This window comes from Prunus dulcis, chromosome 5 (assembly GCF_902201215.1).
Source record: "Prunus dulcis chromosome 5, ALMONDv2, whole genome shotgun sequence".
Taxonomy (NCBI): Eukaryota; Viridiplantae; Streptophyta; class Magnoliopsida; order Rosales; family Rosaceae; genus Prunus; species Prunus dulcis.
In genome coordinates this window covers 11217348-11234541 of record NC_047654.1, presented here as the reverse complement: position 1 = coordinate 11234541, position 17194 = coordinate 11217348, and the positions used below count along the sequence as shown (strand labels likewise).

General features: G+C 35.4%; 1 protein-coding gene across 1 annotated transcript; it reads left to right on the top strand.

Annotated features, from left to right (window-relative positions):
* Positions 1-15702: 15702 nt before the first annotated feature.
* LOC117628424 (GDSL esterase/lipase At4g10955-like) lies at positions 15703-17061 on the top strand. The gene is made up of 2 exons (XM_034360882.1): positions 15703-15775; positions 16089-17061. The coding sequence occupies exons 1-2, from the start codon at positions 15714-15716 to the stop codon at positions 17059-17061; spliced, it is 1035 nt and encodes a 344-aa protein (XP_034216773.1). The 5' UTR covers positions 15703-15713.
* Positions 17062-17194: the final 133 nt, after the last annotated feature.

Sequence of the window (17194 nt, the reverse complement as noted above, 5' to 3'; positions counted from 1 at the left end):
CCCTACTGTAAAATAACGCTCCATTGGAGGTTATAATCCACATTCTCACATAATAAAAGCCCCCTGCAGTGGCTTGGGTACCCAAAAGCAAAGAAATGCTTATAATTGATGTATGCGCATGCACATGAGAATGGTGGGATCATGAATTGATGAATGACAAATTTTGATTTTGGAGTAGCTACTCAAATCATCAATGGGCTGTGTTGATTGGAACCACGTTCAATTATTAAATGTCGACAATATCATTGGCCAAAATGGAATGAGGTAATTCCATTATAGATAAGAATGAACGTGAAAGAACAAACCCACAATACGAACCCCAAAATTTGTTAATACTGAAAGTTATACTTGGGTGTTCGGAATAAAAGGGAATATACCTACTTTGTATGACACAATATTTTTGGCATAAACAAGGAATGTTGGGTTTTCTCCATATTTATAGATTCAATTGTGCCCATTTATTGCACATTTACGAAGACCAACATGTTATCTTTAAGGGTTATTAAATGCATGGAGCATGTTGCCAGAAGCGATTCCCTAAAGATGTATAAATAGCTAGGTTAAAGCTATATAATGTGTCATAAAGTATAATCCCTTAAATAAAATCATTGAAGGATTGAAATTGCATGAAGCAAGTCTGTGGACATGTGCCTGAAGCACAAAATCTGTACTCAATACTAATATGCATAAATTGCCTCAGTGAGTACATTAATATGTTTGCAACATATTAAAACTCCTGAAGAAATATTTGTCTCGGCTTGAAAATTGAGCATTATGCCAATGAGATTTTTGCTTATACTAGACTGGACATTGTATTTTCCAGATAAATCTCAGCTCCTCATCACCACATTAGGTTGATGTAAGACATATTTGATGCTATCTCTGCATAAAACCATATACGGGCATATTCTTTTCAAGTAAACTTACAAATAGCCCAAGTGTTGTTAGATATGCAGAATCTAAAAATTTCTATGATTTACATAGAGATAGCTCACTGGAAATATATTTACTACATGAATTGTTGGTGGCTACATCATTCACTCACTCCGAAAGATTCTCACTCCAAAAGATAGTCATGAAGACATCAGGGGGAGATATTAATCAGGGGGAGCATACAGAAGTATGCTATACAGATTGTTGTACTCTTCTTTCTTCCTTCCATCAGTTTTCTACCTCACTAGGTTTTCTCCAAGCAAAGTCTGATGAAGCAACTGACATATTATTTGTGGTCTCCAAGGGAGAGTGTTGTAAAGTATAAAGTAGTGGAGCCCACTTACTATTTGTTTGTAGACTTTGGTGCATGAGTTTATTGCACATTCACGGGCATTATTTCCTTAGCCTATAAATAAGACATTATTATGCCTTTGCATGCACACCTCCAATTGAGAGAAGAATGAGAGTCAGGCAGAGAAGAGGAAGAGAAGGAAGAAAGAGGGTGAGTGAGTAGAGAGGAAAGAGAGCAGAGAGAAATTCTCCAAGAGAGAAAATTCAGTGAGCCACACATATTGTAAACTCTAAAGTTGTGGCCCTATTATTTTATATAGTGGAAAAGTTACTGCTGCTACTCTCCGAGGACGTAGGCATAGCCGGACCTCGTTAAATGCTGTGTCTCACCTACTTTACGTGCAACTCAAAATTTGCACATATCCCAGTCCATTTTATAACAGAAAGCAAATTTAAAACTAAAACTCACTAACATCAGTTAATGCTAGACTTACCATATTTTTCTTACCACATTTTATATCACATGATGTGGCAGCTGATGTACAAACATCTCTATGAACTGTGACCTTGACAGAGAAAAGAAAGGGACCCCTGCTTCTCCTGCTATGGCCTTAGCCAGCAATGTCTTTCCACTCCAAGGGAATGGTCTTCAACTGGAAAAAACTTCTCTGGGGTTTTAACAAATTCAACAATCTCTTGGAAATATTGCTTTGCTTCCTCAGCCCCTGCCAAATCGTCAAATGTTACCCTTCACATTGCTGTTAACATCAAAACGCCAATATGAACATTTATTGAAAATAACTACAGAAAACATATTGTGGAGAAAAAGAGAGGAGAAAATCCGAACTTGTAAAAATGTGCAATTCAAACAACCATAAATAATTTTAAAAGAAACAACAGCGAATGAGTTATGTAATACATACACTGTATGCATATGGGTTATATAGTAAACCAATCATGTAGATAAGCATTTGTAACAAAATCAGTGTCAAAATTCATTCAGAATAAAGAGAAAAAACAAAATTGACACATCATTGAAGTTGAACTATTAAGGAGATATGAAATACTGAATTGAATTTCAAAGATAACAACCTTGTTCATAGCAGGCATGGCACCAATATGAGATGGGTTGGCTGCAAACCTCTGCGATATCCTTGGAGATATGGTTCGAAGTTTGATGCGTGTCAATTTTTTCTTATTTTGTAATCATTGGTTCGTTTGGCTGTTTACTAAACGCTTTTTACTTAAAAAAGAAAAACCGGATTTTGATTAGTTTCTTACTTTCACTCCAGCATTTGTTTCGAAAATGTATAGGAGTAGAAGAGACTGACTCAACTTTCTACTGTGATTTGTTTTCATGGTGTGTGCTTACCATAGTTGTTTAAAGTACTTAACCATTGTCACCCTCAACTTTATTAAGGGTTGGTTATTGGCCTATGGCAGATAAAAAAGAGTTTTTTTGTCTATGGTTTTATAGGCCTTGTGACCTCTAAACTACTTATGAATCATGCATGGTTCTTATTATAATGGGGGAAAGAAGTTGAGTCCTTTAAGTTATCCCGTTGGGCTGCTTTTAAAAAGACCTTAAAAGCGCTTTCAGATTTCTAAAAGTGCTTTTGCCATCGTTTAGCAGAAGGAATTTTGAAAGTACTTCCAAGTGCTTTGATAATCCATAAGCTTTTTTGGGAAGTACTTTGATGTTGTGTTAAAATTTGGACATACTTCTATTAAAAGCACTTCCAACAAAACTTCTATTAAAAGCGCTTCCAACAAAAGCGTTTATGAGAAGAAGCACTTCCAAATAGACGAAATATGATACACCACAATCAACATGAGTGTGAATCTAAATTGTGAAAGCATGCATGCCTATCTCAGATGTTTGTACTGGATAAAACTGCTGCCTGAGCCTCACTATTCATCATTCTCTCAAACTTTCAGCAAAGTAGTGAGGATGATCAGGTCAGGTGAGTACAGTATGTTACAAGATTGCAGCAAGATTTTCTTCCTACATAAAATGGGCCCAGTTTCTGGAAGGTTGTATTAGCAGTTAATTATTTGCATTTGGATTATATACATGCATGAATTCCATGACATAAATGAATGCTGAGAATTTTTAAGAAAGTAAGAAATGATTCATCACATTGTAGTTTAGTGACTCCATGTTTCAATCTTCTAATGATAGGAGATACATTTTATTCTGTTCATCAATTATTGAGTCAAATCTCCTCTGTTTTTATTTCATATTCAACCTCACATGTGATGGGGTAGTCTCTTTTATATTTGGTCTTACTCTGAATTAATGGTGTTTCTCTTAAAGAAATGTCCTCCTTGTTTTTGTGGCTAAAACTTCCCCGGACAGTTATATTACTCAGAATTAATGGTGTTTGTTTTATAGAGAAGTTCCTCTTCATTTTGGTGGCTAAAACTTGAAAGCCTTTTCAAAGAGCCCAGTGAATATGGACACCCATGTTGCTATAAAGTGACAGGTCCAGAACAGCAATTAGTAGGTGCTGAGTGTGCAAATTATGTTCTTCCAATAGACCACCATTTTATTTGTGCCCCTACTCAAGAACCTTTTTGAATAAAATCAAACACTTCTGTTAGTGTAGGTCTCACATCTTGTCATCTTTCTGAGGCATTTTTGGCTTTAGCTGCTGCATATAGCTCCACCATTGTCCAGCAGTAGCCATTCTGTTGTGTAGCCTACATCCAGTTCGAAGATGGCAAGAAATTCCACTAGTATCCCAAAGAAGATTACAACCAAAGGAGATTAATCCTCACATATCTTAGGAATTACAGAGTTTAATTCTGACAACCCAAATCCCAAATACACAAGTCACTCACACATCGATACCAAAAAGAGAGAACAAATAGTACCACACCCAAAAACCAGTAGAGAAATGAATTTTTCTCTCACTGATCAGACAAGGAAACTGTCTTCAAATGTGCAGCTACAACAAAGAGGAGCAGCAGTTCCTTCTTCTCTCTCTCTCCTTGCATGGTGCGGCAATGCACACCTCCATAAGGTCATCCCCATTGAGGGCTCTATTCGGGGATCAACCACCACAAAACTCTTATATTTGCAGCCCAATGCCAAAAAGGCATTCCCAATGGGAGAGATTTTTGTGCTCTAAGGTCCCATTTGGTTTATGGAAAAGGAAACTTGGGGATGAAAAATTAATTGTTTTCCTATATTTGGTAAGTCCAGTCATGGGGAATCGTTGTCTAGCCCATAAGAAAGTAGGGGGGAAAGTGAAGCCATCATTCCAACTTGGGTTTTGTTTTCCCTCATCATGGAAAAGTTTGGGAAAATAAGCCAATATTAAATAAACATTTTTCATTACCATTTTGTCCATATTAACAATTTAGAATTACAATATATCATTAAATGCATTCTTTTTTTATTTGATTTAATATGGGTATAATTGAAATTTTATACAAACTTTGTTTTCCATTCCTACTCAAAACAAACATAGGAAATGAAATAAAGTGATATCTCTTGGTTACTTTCTTAGCATTATCAAACGTGGGAAAGGAATCTTTCATTTCCCATCCCTTGGAAAATGACATGGAAAATAATTTTCCCTCAAATTCGTTCTATGAACCAAACGGGCCTAAATGCTAAAGACCTGCCAGAGCTGTCCTTAAATGTGTGTACGGGGATGCAGCCCCTTGAGCACGAGTGTTCCCCACATGAATCACCTTTTTCACTCCTCAATCGCCCAAGCTCTCCTTCCAAACCACATGCGCAGGGCACGCTAGCACATTAAAAACACTTGACTTTTGTACTCACCTCTTTTCTACCGTTTCCTCTTCTTCTTCAAATGAAAGTCTTTTTTATTTATTATATATATATATATATTATTTTAAGAAAAAGAAATAAATAGCTAGTTTTTTTTCTTTACTCTAATAACCTTTTAAAAAAAATCTTGTCCAAATTTTGATTTTTTTCGGATTGAAATGTTAAAAAAAAAAAAACTTAATATAACATAAACATACATTAAAACAGAGTAAGTTAACACAAATAAAAAATAGTACATAAATCAATTTACATCATAAATGAATCCCAAAATATAGAGCCTCTCATTGTAGGAGAAATGCCTTTAGAACTTCAAAAATTCTATCGAAACTCTAAATTGGGCTCTATCAACCTCTTTAAAGCCCCTACCATTAAGGATGGCCTAAGTGAGGCACACTGCCCCCTGCTCACGCACCTCCTGATGTAGACAAGTGCAGCAGCTAGCTGCAAGGAGATTCACCAACAGCTCCCACGTGAAGAGAAAAGAAGCCAAACCATGACTTCCAGCTAGGGGTGTAAGTTGGATTGGAAAATCCGATTCCGACCGATTCCGGTCTGATTTTTTCCCAAAAAAATCCGACTCCGATAAATCCGTTATCCGAAAATGCCAAAATCCGAAAATTCCGATAAATGCCGAACATTCCGAAATTCCGATCCGAAAAATTCCGAAGTTCTCCGAATCCATTCAGATCCGATTTTTCCAATTTTTTTCCGAAAAATTCCGAGTTTCTAAGTATAATTGCATTATTTTTAGTTTATAGGTCTTATATATGTTTCATTTCTTATTTGTTAAGTTTTAGTACCCACATACAAATATTTGTACATACTAAATATAGGCTTGACCAAAAAAAAAAAAAAAAAAAACTAAACATAGTAGTATGTAACTTTAAGACTATATATATATATATATATATTTGGCAAATATGCTTGATTTAATATAACAAAAAGGTGCATATGTGTGCTTGTTATATCCATATGTACTATGTACATATATGGTAAATGTAGGAAGTATTATACTATTTCATTTTATATTTGTGGGGGTCTTTTTTCTCCCGGCAGCTGTAAATGGGCTGGGCTGCCAGAAGAGGGAAATCACTGAAATTGCCCCCTGTGCTGGAGTTCGAAGATTAAGCCCCAAAAGCACTTCGAAAGGGCAACAAAACCTTAGGAAGTGTTCTGGTTACCTTCACCAATGAAAATGAGAGCTGCTTATAGGTAATTTATGCTTGCTTACAGATAAAGTTTTAGCTTAGCATGAGGAGATTGTGGCATGGGAGCAAGGTCAGCATGAGTTGAGCACCAAAGAGGAGAATAAGGCTTCCTAGGGAGAAATGGGAGTTTTTAAGATGAGGGAGACAAGGTTTGCAGGATGATCTTGGCTAAAAGGGGCTAAAGGAAGGGCATTACTTCTTCCGGCAGCTTGACAGACTTTGAAAATAGTCTGTTAACAGAGAAGAACGAAGAAGAAGAGTGAATAGGGCTACTGGATTTTGCTAGTAAGAGAGGGAGCTTGCTCTCTCAGCCTGGGTTGGTTTTTGCTAGGTGGAGGAGACCTCCTTTTATAGCTGCGGGAAACCTCCATTCCCCAAGAAACCCTAATGGTCTCTTCCCCAACTTAGCAAGGTTTCCTTCCCCTTTTCCTTTCTTATCTTGACTTTTTCCTATTTTGGTAAGACTTCCCAGATCTATTTGCACAAAATCAGGGAATTTGGAGCTCAAGGCCTCCTTTCCTGCGGCTGCTTCAGTAGAAGATTTCTACTTCCAGCCATTTTCTTCCTTTCTTTCTCACTCTTTCCTATAACCAGTTTTGATAGGAAAGGAGTTGGGATGTGTATGTTGGTTTAAAGAGTGTCTCTCTTCCTGGGAGCTTGCATGTTAACATCCCTTGGTTTCTCTGGTGTTTTGTCTTGGAACTTGATCCATTCCCACGTGTTGGCACTTCCCAGCAGCCTTATTCAATGAACTTTCAAACTTCCTTTTCGTGGCTTCTATTCCAGCTAGGTGCTGGAGCTTGTGGTTCATCTATGGCAATTGTATGGGCCAAGGTTCACTAAGTAAATAGGCTATTTTTGTTGAATGATGGGCTTCTTGGTTGGGCTATTCTTTGATTGGGCTAATTTTGGTTGAGTTATTTTGGTTGGGTTATTTTCCCTTTTTGCTCACCCATATATTTGGGCTTAAGAAATGGGCTTGGATTCCGAGGCTCCCAAGCAACCTGGAACCTCCATTTCTCGTCCCATCAATGGGCCTCATGACGACCTATTACCTTCCATACCACAACCCACTCAAGCAAGCCCCGGGCATCTTGCGTGGCTTGGGCCCACTTAAGCTTGTAGCATGGCGCGTTGTTTATTTGCTTGGCGTGGTATGTGTACAAGCGCATATGGCTTTTGCGTGCCCAAATTGGGTTTCTTCTGGGTAAGGTATTGCATTGGGCTGAGCATTTATTTGGGCCGAAGTGTGGATTTTTTGGGCCTCAACAATATTTATGTATGTATTTTTAAAATTATAAACTATCTTCAATTAAACTTTTAATTATAAAATCATTTTATACATGAAACACCACATATAATGTGCGTATATTAATTGGAGCTTTAACAATTGTAGTATTTCAACCTGAAAATTGTAGTATTACAATTGTCTAGAGCATGATTAACGTCTAACACTCTTTATACATGTTCATGACCCACTAGAATCTAAAACCAATGTGATAGTCACTCGGCTATAACTTGAGTCTTGAGCATCAATTGATGAATGTGAATCCATCTTTAGCATGGAATCAAAAAAATTTGATTCACATGAACAAAATATAAATATATAATATGTAGGACAAATTACTTTGATTAATAATCAATATACTATATAGATTGTTGTATATAAAATAATAGATTGTTATATATATATATATATATATATATAAGGTGAATTCAAACATGCTATAACTTTCAAAATAAGCTATGCCTTGGGCAATTATAATAGGTTCCAAGGATAATCAGAAAGAGGAGGTCCAAGGCAATTATAACTTTAAAAAAAAACCATCTGCGTTTTTTTTCCAATCCTACATTGAATTGAAGTGACGAAAAAAAGAAGGAAACATTTCTAAATTTTAAAACTCATTCTTTGATTTTCTTTCTTTCTTAATTAAAGGTTTTCATTCCATCTCAATACCAAAAAAGTAATGAATTTGTGCAGAAACAGAAAGATAAATGATAAAGAAAAAATCTGGATGGTGTGGGGTATTGCAACAAGGGAAGAGAGCTCCAATGAGGATTCAATGGAGAACATATACATCGGATAAATGATTTAGTGCAAACCCAGAAAAATAAAAATGCAAGAGAAGAAACAGTAGAGATAAAGAATTGAAGAATGATTTCTTTTTTGGTTGGAGAAGTGTTTTTGTTTTTTTCCTAACGGGATCCGTACATATTGTTCCATATCTGAAGAGTTTTAATTTTAAGTAAGAAAGAAAATGAAGGTTGGCATTCATGGATTAGAAAGGAAGAAAAAGAAGAGAGAGGAGAAGTGATGGATGAGTAACCAAGTAGAAATCAAGAAAAGAGTGGAGAGAGAAGTTGCACTCCCATTTCTTCTTGGAGTCCCATATCGACTGCAAGAATAAACTTCAGGTGTTTAGTCCTTTATAAATATCTTCAAACTCAGTCATTTTGTGTAGGGACTTGAAAGTACAACCTATTTGGGCCTGTAAAGTTCCTGTTGGACTAGTTGTTAAACCCCTAAGCTGGGTTTTCTTGATTAAAGTTTAGTTGAGATTTTTACAAAATGCTAGTTTGGGCATTTAAATCTCTTAAATTTTTTTTGTCAGTTAAGGGCTTCGGAATCAGAATCTTCCGAAAATTTCCAAATTTTTTCGGAATCGGAATCGGAACTATCACCTTGTTAAAAAATTAAATAAGAAAAAACATTAGTTTTTTCTTTCTTTTTTGAAAGACTCCAACAAATAAGACTTACCTAATTAATGGTTTTAAAAAAAAATTTCAATAATCAGACTAACAGAATTAATGGTTTGAAAATGCAATCAATGAACTTCCTTTTAAAATAGGCTTCCTTAGAAGGACTGTATAAAAAAAGGATATATCTTTTGTGGATTTTTTAAAGGTCATTATTGTGTTTTTTTTAATTTAAAAAAAAACGTTTTTCCTCTATAAAAAAAATAGACATTTTCTTTATTAAAAAAATATAATTTTTTAATTTTTTACATATGGTAAGAGAGTTGTAAAAAAAATTGGATAAATTGAAGGACAATACATTTAATAGGGGTAAACTCGGAAAACAAAAGGTGGTTTGTTTGATATATTAATGTCGTTATTTTAAGTGTATGGGAAGTGACACATGTCATGAGGAAAAGAGAGAAGGTCCAAAAGAGAAGGTTAGAGAGAAGTTCACTAGCATTCCCCATCATTCAATGAAACAAACGCTAACAATTAGTTCTTTCTCATGTGGAAATTTTTACATTTCTCACTTCTTCACATGCACACTGCATTTCCTTAATTGGTTTGTCAATTTTCTATTATGTCTAAACTTATTGATGTGTATGAGTTCCTATCGTGTATTGGGGGAACAAACAAAAAGGAAGACAAATTAGTCAATGAAATAATGTATGAAATTTCCATTTTTTCTTTATGTACTTTTCATATTAAATAACGAAGAAAATTCTAGAGGAAGATAGATTAGTCAATGAAATAATGTATGAAATTTCCGCTCTTTCTTTCTGTAATTTTCATATTAAACGACGAAGAAAATTCTAGAGGAAGACAGATTAGTCAATGAAACAATGTGTGGAATTTCTACTCTTTCTTTTTGTAATTTTCATATTAAATGACTTAGAAAATTCTAGAGGAAGACAGATTAGTCAATGAAATAATTTATGAAATTTATGTAATTTTCATATTAAATGACGAAGAAAATTCTAAAGGTAGACTTATCTGAAAAGGATATACATGTGCTCATAAATGAAAAAGTAAAATACATGTCCTCCTCCTTTGTTCTGAGGAGTGGGACAAAAGTGGGTGTTTATAAGACTTTGAGGAAAGCTTTTACCAATCAATTAATGAAGACTAGAGGAAGACTTTTACCAATCAATCAATGAAGACTAGATGAAGACTTAAATACCAATGAATGGCTCCTTTTTTTGTTTGGGGAACGTGTGTGTGGGTGTTAAAACTCATTGGAGAAAGACTAGAGGACTATACCACAGCATGCAGTAGATAATGTGTCAATTTGCAAATAACTTTAGTAGCAAGTGGACTATACTAGCCACCTACAGCTTTAAGCATAATCATACAGATAATGCTTGCATCCTCTGTTTTACCGGGGCTGCTAACACAAAGAAAGCCGATGCTTTCATTGCCTCTTCTACCTCCACGCAGCATTGTTCTGTAGGGCTTTCTCCTATTGAGGAGAATTCCCCACTACTGCCTTCTATAGGAGTATGGGTTGTGTCTCAGTTAGTGTGGTTGATCTTCCTAATTTCCTTAGTTAGCTTTGCCTTACCAACTACCTAATCAGACACAAGGCCCCTCCTCGGAGAGAAAGTTACTAGTAGAACTATAAGACTTTTAACAGTTGTCACATATGATTATGTGTGTTAAACCCCTTTCAACCTTAACCCTAGAATTACACAGAGTAACAAGTATTATTTATTGAATTATCGAAACAGTACAATATTCTCAACAACTCATTCTTGATACAATAATTGCCTAATATAGTTGTAAGCTCTTATTAACCAATTCGGTTGGAAACTAATTTCTTAACTAATTAATTAACAAACTGACTATGCCAGCTCATCACTAATCCAGCTCAGCAATGATGAAGGTTCCTAACAATGTGATCAGCTGATGTGACGTTGTGTAATTGATTAAAATATAGCCATCCCTACGACCTCATGTTAATCCCACAAGACTCCCATTCATGGAGGGGAAGAAAATAAGGTGAATGCTAGCAACCTTTTCTCCAACCTTCTCTTTTGGACCTTCTCCCTTTTTCTCATGACATGTGTCACTTTCCTTACACTAAAATAAAAAAATAAAAAATGTAATTAATGCATCAAATAAGGTAACATTTGTTTCCAAATTTACCCTTATTTTTATATATATTGATTTTAATGTTTCCTTAAATTTATTATCCAAATTTGTTACAACTTTCTTATCACTTTGTTAAAAAATTAAATAAGGAAAAACATTATTTTTTTTCTTCTCTTTTTTGAAAGACTCCAACAAATAAGACTTACCTAATTAATGGTTTGAAAAAAAAAAATTTCAATAATCAGACTTACCAAATTAATGGTTTGAAAATGCAATCAATGAACTTCCTTTTAAAACAGACTTCCTTAGAAGGACTTCTTTTGTCTGTATTAAAGAAAAAAGGATATATCTTTTGTGGATTTTTTTTAAGGTCCTTATTGTGTTTTTTTTATAACAAAAAAAAAAACATTTTTCCTCTTAAAAAAAAGACATTTTCTTTAAAAAAACAGATTTTTAAAATTTTAAATTTTTTACATATGGTAAGAGAATTATAAGAAAAATTGGATAAATTGAAGGATAATACATTTAATAAGGGTAAACTTGGAAAACAAAAGGTGGTTTGCTTGATGTATTAATGTCATTAATTTTTTTTTTTTTGATGTCCTTTCCTATTGAAAGGGGCGATAGCAGATTAAACTCACACACACAACACGGATGCTAGGACTCGAACCCAGGACCTTGCCTGAGGGAGTAAATACTCCAAACCACTACACTAGTGGGTCCTGTGTATTATTTTAAGTGCATGATAAGTGACACATATCATGAGGAAAAGAGAAAATGTCCAAAAAAAAATTTGGGAGAAAGTTACTAGCATTACCCGAATTTTCACTACTAGAGAAAAATAACGTTATTTTCACCCCAATATTACTTTTAATAATTATACATGGAATGGGAGGTTGAAGGGCTGCCGCCGTCTCTCTCTTCGTTAATTAAAACAGTAACATAACACGTGCTTACCCATGCCATGACAAGTTTTTGGGTGCAAAGATTTTTTTTTCTTGACAAAAATGAAAAAGTTCCTAGTTTTTGCTAATCTTTCCTTTTTATGGGTGAAATAAAGAGAGAGAATTTAAACGTACAAGGAGAGCATAACCCAGACAAAAACAGAGAAAAGGGTCTCCCCCTAGCGGGTCGTTTAACAGCTTGAGCCTCAAAAGTATCAAAACCCAAGCTTGGATCTCTAAAAGGAGGAAGACGTAAGACAGGTTAACGCTAAAACACACCAACCACTCAGCCCTTCCTTCCCCTTTCGGATATATATATATATATAATAACCTCCCTTTTGAAACAAATAATCACACAAGCAGGTAGGGCTGGTCTTTTGATTTTGAAGGCCCTGTGCGAACCTTAAATTGGGGCTTCACATAATCTAACACAAACTTACACAATTACGTAATGCCCTACAATAAATATTTTTTTTTTCTTCTTAAAGTGACCAAAGTATCCCTATTCCTAAGGGCAAAATTGAAATTTCACAAAATAATTAAATTTGATTAAATTGGATCAGGGATGTTACACCTTTTGAATAATCATCGTGATTGTGACGATGAGTCTTTGTCATCATAGATCATATTCAAATATTAAATATTTTTTAACACCTAATTTATTTTGTATCAATATTCCAAGAACATCATTAATTGGATGCAATTTTTTTGGTTGAGTTAGTTGGATGCATTATTTTTGCAAAATTGAATGTCTGAGCATATATAAAAACAATCGTGTACCACTTTACTAACCACATTTTTAATCGAGGTGATCACCATGATTGTGGCGATTAGTCTTTGTCATCATAGATCATATTTAGATATTAAATATTTTTTAACACCTAATATATTTTGTATCAATATTCCAAGAACGTCATTAATTGGATGCAATTTTTTTAGTTGAGTTAGTTGGATGCATTATTTTTGCAAAATTGAATATCTGAGTATATATAAAAACAATAGTGTACCACTTTACTAACCACATTTTTGATTGAGGTGATCACTATGATTGTGACGATGAGTCTTTATCATCATAGATCATATTCAGATATTAAATATTTTTTAACACTTGATTTATTTTGTATCGATATTCAAGAACATCATTAATTGGATGCAATTTTTTTGGTTGAGTTAGTTGGATGCATTATTTTTGCAAAATTGAATATCTGAGCATATATAAAAACAATTGTGTACCACTTTACTAACCACATTTTTTTATAGAGGGGAGCTGTCACACCCCAGATCGACTCCACCGTAGCACGATATTGTCTGCTTTGGGCTCCCCTTGCCCTCACGGTTTTATTTCTGGGAACTCACAAGAAACTTCCCAGTGGGTCACCCATCCTAGAATTGCTCTAGCCCAAACTCGCTTAACTTCCGAATTCCCCTGACTTTAAAGTCAGTGAGCTCCCAAAAGGTCTCGTGCTAGATGGAAGTGGGCATGCACATATAAGGCATATCATCCATTTTCCGTTGGTCGATGTGGGATGTTACAATCCACCCTCCTTAGGGGCTCGACATCCTCGTCGGCACACTCGCACCATACGACAAAGTGGCTCTGATACCATTATGTCACACCTTGGATCGGCTATGCCGTAGCACGGTATTGTCCGCTTTGGGCTCTCCTTGCCCTCACGGTTTTGTTTATGGGAACTCACGAACAACTTCCCAATGGGTCACCCATCATAGAATTGCTTTAGCCCAAACTCGCTTAACTTCGGAGTTCCCCTGACTCCGAAGCTAGTGAGCTCTCAAAATAGCCTCGTGCTAGATGGAGGTGGGCATGCACATATAAGGCATATCACCCCCTTTCCATTGGTCGATGTGGGATGTTACATAAGCCCTATTTATGGAAGTCTTATCTCTATGGGCACTTGAAAAAAAAAATTCTACATGAGTAATTGAAGAGTTGGCGTCAAGTCAATGGTGGGGACGTACGCACGTGACAAGCAATGTTTGCACATAGGAACACAGATATTATTGGGGCAATTAGAATATTCTTGCTAAAAGAATATATATATATATATATATATATATATATATATAGTGGCATGCATGCAATTGAGAGATTCAATGTCATCATTTGAGGAATGAGGTGCTTAGTCGTTGGATCTATTTCAATGAAATCATGTGGTTGAGATTGATTTGTGTTTAAACTTGTTTTGTCTAATGACTTGCCAAAAACCCACATGGACGTATGCTTTACTGCGTCCACATGTTATAATATGGATGGGCGATATGGTTAATATTTCCCACTCTTATGATATAATATCAATAAATATCCACTTATATATTCTAACAAACGAGTTATACCATGTGACATACTCTCATACTATGTACAATATAATTACTCGCACTTAAAGCATCCACAATGGGGTCCTTAAACCACATCCTTAGATAAATTTTAGGGAGGAATTAGAAAAATACAACTCCAACTATGCTCCCTATTCACCTTCTTAAATAAAAAGACCTCTAGGAACTCCTAAATTTGAGGAGAGAGAAAGGACCCCTAGTGGCTCCTTATTATTTAATGTTGTTTTGTTTTATGCATCGTTTAAACTTTTAATTAATACAAACTAATTTTTTTCATAGAGATGATAACCAATCATATTAAATAAAAAAGAACTATAGTATTTATGACTTTCTAACTTAGGGAGTATGATTGAAGTTCAAATTTTATAGAGTTCCTAAAATAACTTTTGTGTGTTTTTAGCTAAATTTTAACTAAAGAATAGGGAGCATGACCTTTGCCTACATAATTACTGAGTAATTCCATGTGATCGGGTATTTATTATTTCAGTATGTGGTTGTGAAAGTAGCTGGGATATTGAATGTTGGAGTTGACATTAGACAAACTGCTTTAAACAATGGTTGCAACATTATGTGATTGACTGATAGCAGAGTAGTTTTCATCTTTCAACGAAAACAATCAGTTTCAAAAAAAACAAACCAAAATTTTAATTTGACCCTTATTGTCATTATGGTGGTTTTGCAGCAAGCTAGGTTGCATTTGCATATGACCCTATTCTTTAAAGAAATTTTACTGGTCATGTACATTTTCAACTATAATTTTTATACTACTTTTTGCAATTTGATATTTTTTATTTTATTTTTGTCATTCGATAAGGAGGGAAATGAGGGAGTATTATATTGGGTTGCCTCAAGATTGTCTTTTATGTGAATCGAACTCGGGTGTACTATGCAAAAATCCTTAAGATTGCCTCAAGATTTTCTTAAAGTAAAAATCATCATCAATTAGCATACAAATTACAAATTAAATCATCTTTCATTATATAACCAATCAACATGATAATGAAGTAAGTCATTTAGTATATATAAATTAAAATTTAGATACATACTTGATTTGAATTCAGATTTAAATATGACTATTTGCTTTTGAGTGACATTTATGAATTTTTTTTTATCGATTTTTTTGTATTAAAATCCTTGAAATTGAAAAAAAAAAATTATCGAAGGATTAAAAAAGGGAGCCAAAGAAAGATGATTAGTCATATTCTTTGGTCCTCTGTATTTCTCAGAAGTGTATGTGTGCCTTCCATTTTTTGATATTAAGTACATGATATATTTAATCAGTACTGACCACTTTCTGGACTTGTGCAATGCAGAACAGCTTCTGAGGATATCAAGTGGAAATAGAAAGTGTAAATGGGGTACGAGAAGCAAAGTTTCGACCATTCAGGGCCATCACAGCTAACTTCCATTGATTGGTGAGGCCTCACACTCTGCCTTTCCACCCCCACACAGTTTTTTTTCAAAAGATGAATGAATAGTATTTTTAGGTTTGGAATCAAGTGTTTTTTTCTTTACCAAAATGGTACGGAGGAAGTTTTGTGATTGACAGTAATGCTAATCGGCTGATTCTGTTCTTCTAATTTGACCCAAGGTTTTTATCGACACAATTTGAAGGAATTTAGTGCTTGAATCATTCTTCTCAGGCAAAACATTATGGATATGAATCAATTGATTTTCTTTGAATTTGCAGGATGATATGGGATTTAAAATGTGTTCCACTGTATGCAGGCAGAATACTCAACATCAAAGGTCTGTTGCTGCATGTTTGGTTCAGGGTGTCTATGTTGTTGAGCGGGACCGCCAAGAGGAACGTGAAGGGCCCCAAGCCCTTGCTCCTCCTTGGTGGGAGTTCTTCCATTTTAAGTTGCTCCGCAAGCTTGTGGATGATGATGGTTCCTCAATCTTTGGTGCCATTTATGAATTCAACTCCCCAGTAGAGGGAATACCTCGTTTTGTAATTGCCTTCCGAGGCACCTTGTTGAAGAAAAGCACAATCTTAAGAGATCTTGATTTGAATGTTCGGGTGCTCCGAAATCAACTTCACCGGACATCTTGCTTTGAGATTGCTATGCAAGCTGTCTGGAATATGGTTGATGCAGCAGGTGATTCAAATGTTTGGTTAGCTGGCCATTCCTTAGGGTCAGCCATGGCAATGCTTGCTGGAAAAACTATGGCTAGCAATGGCATTTCCCTCAAATCTTTTCTCTTCAATCCACCATTTCCGTCTGCCCCGATAGAGAGGATGATTGAGGACAAGAGAGTGAAACACGGGATTCGGATTGCAGGCAGTGTGATTACAGCAGGCCTCACTCTTGCTATGAAGGCTAAACAACAACCACAACAGAGAAGTCATTCAGAAGAAAACCCTTTCACTACTCTGTCTGCATGGTTCCCTGGTCTATTTGTCAATCCAGCTGATGACATCTGCTCCGAATATATCGGGTATTTTGAACATAGGATGAAGATGCAGGACATTGGAGCAGGAGCCATTGAGAGGTTAGCAACCCAGAATTCTCTTGGGGGTCTACTAATGCATGCAATGGGAAAGCAGCCAGCGCCGGAGCCTCCATTGCACCTCATTCCTTCTGCAAACCTGACAGTTAATTTGACCCCGTCACGGGATCTCAAAGAAGCCCATGGAATTCACCAATGGTGGAGAGACGATCTGCAACTCCAGTCTGAGGTTAACGAATACAGATAGTTTTCAGTGTAATTGTTCCGATTATTTTCCATGTACTCGTGGTTTTAAGTAGTCAAACAGCCTCCAATCTTGTTTTCATCAGCCATGATTTTGAAAAGAATAAACCAAAGAAGTGAAGAAGTTTACTAGTTAA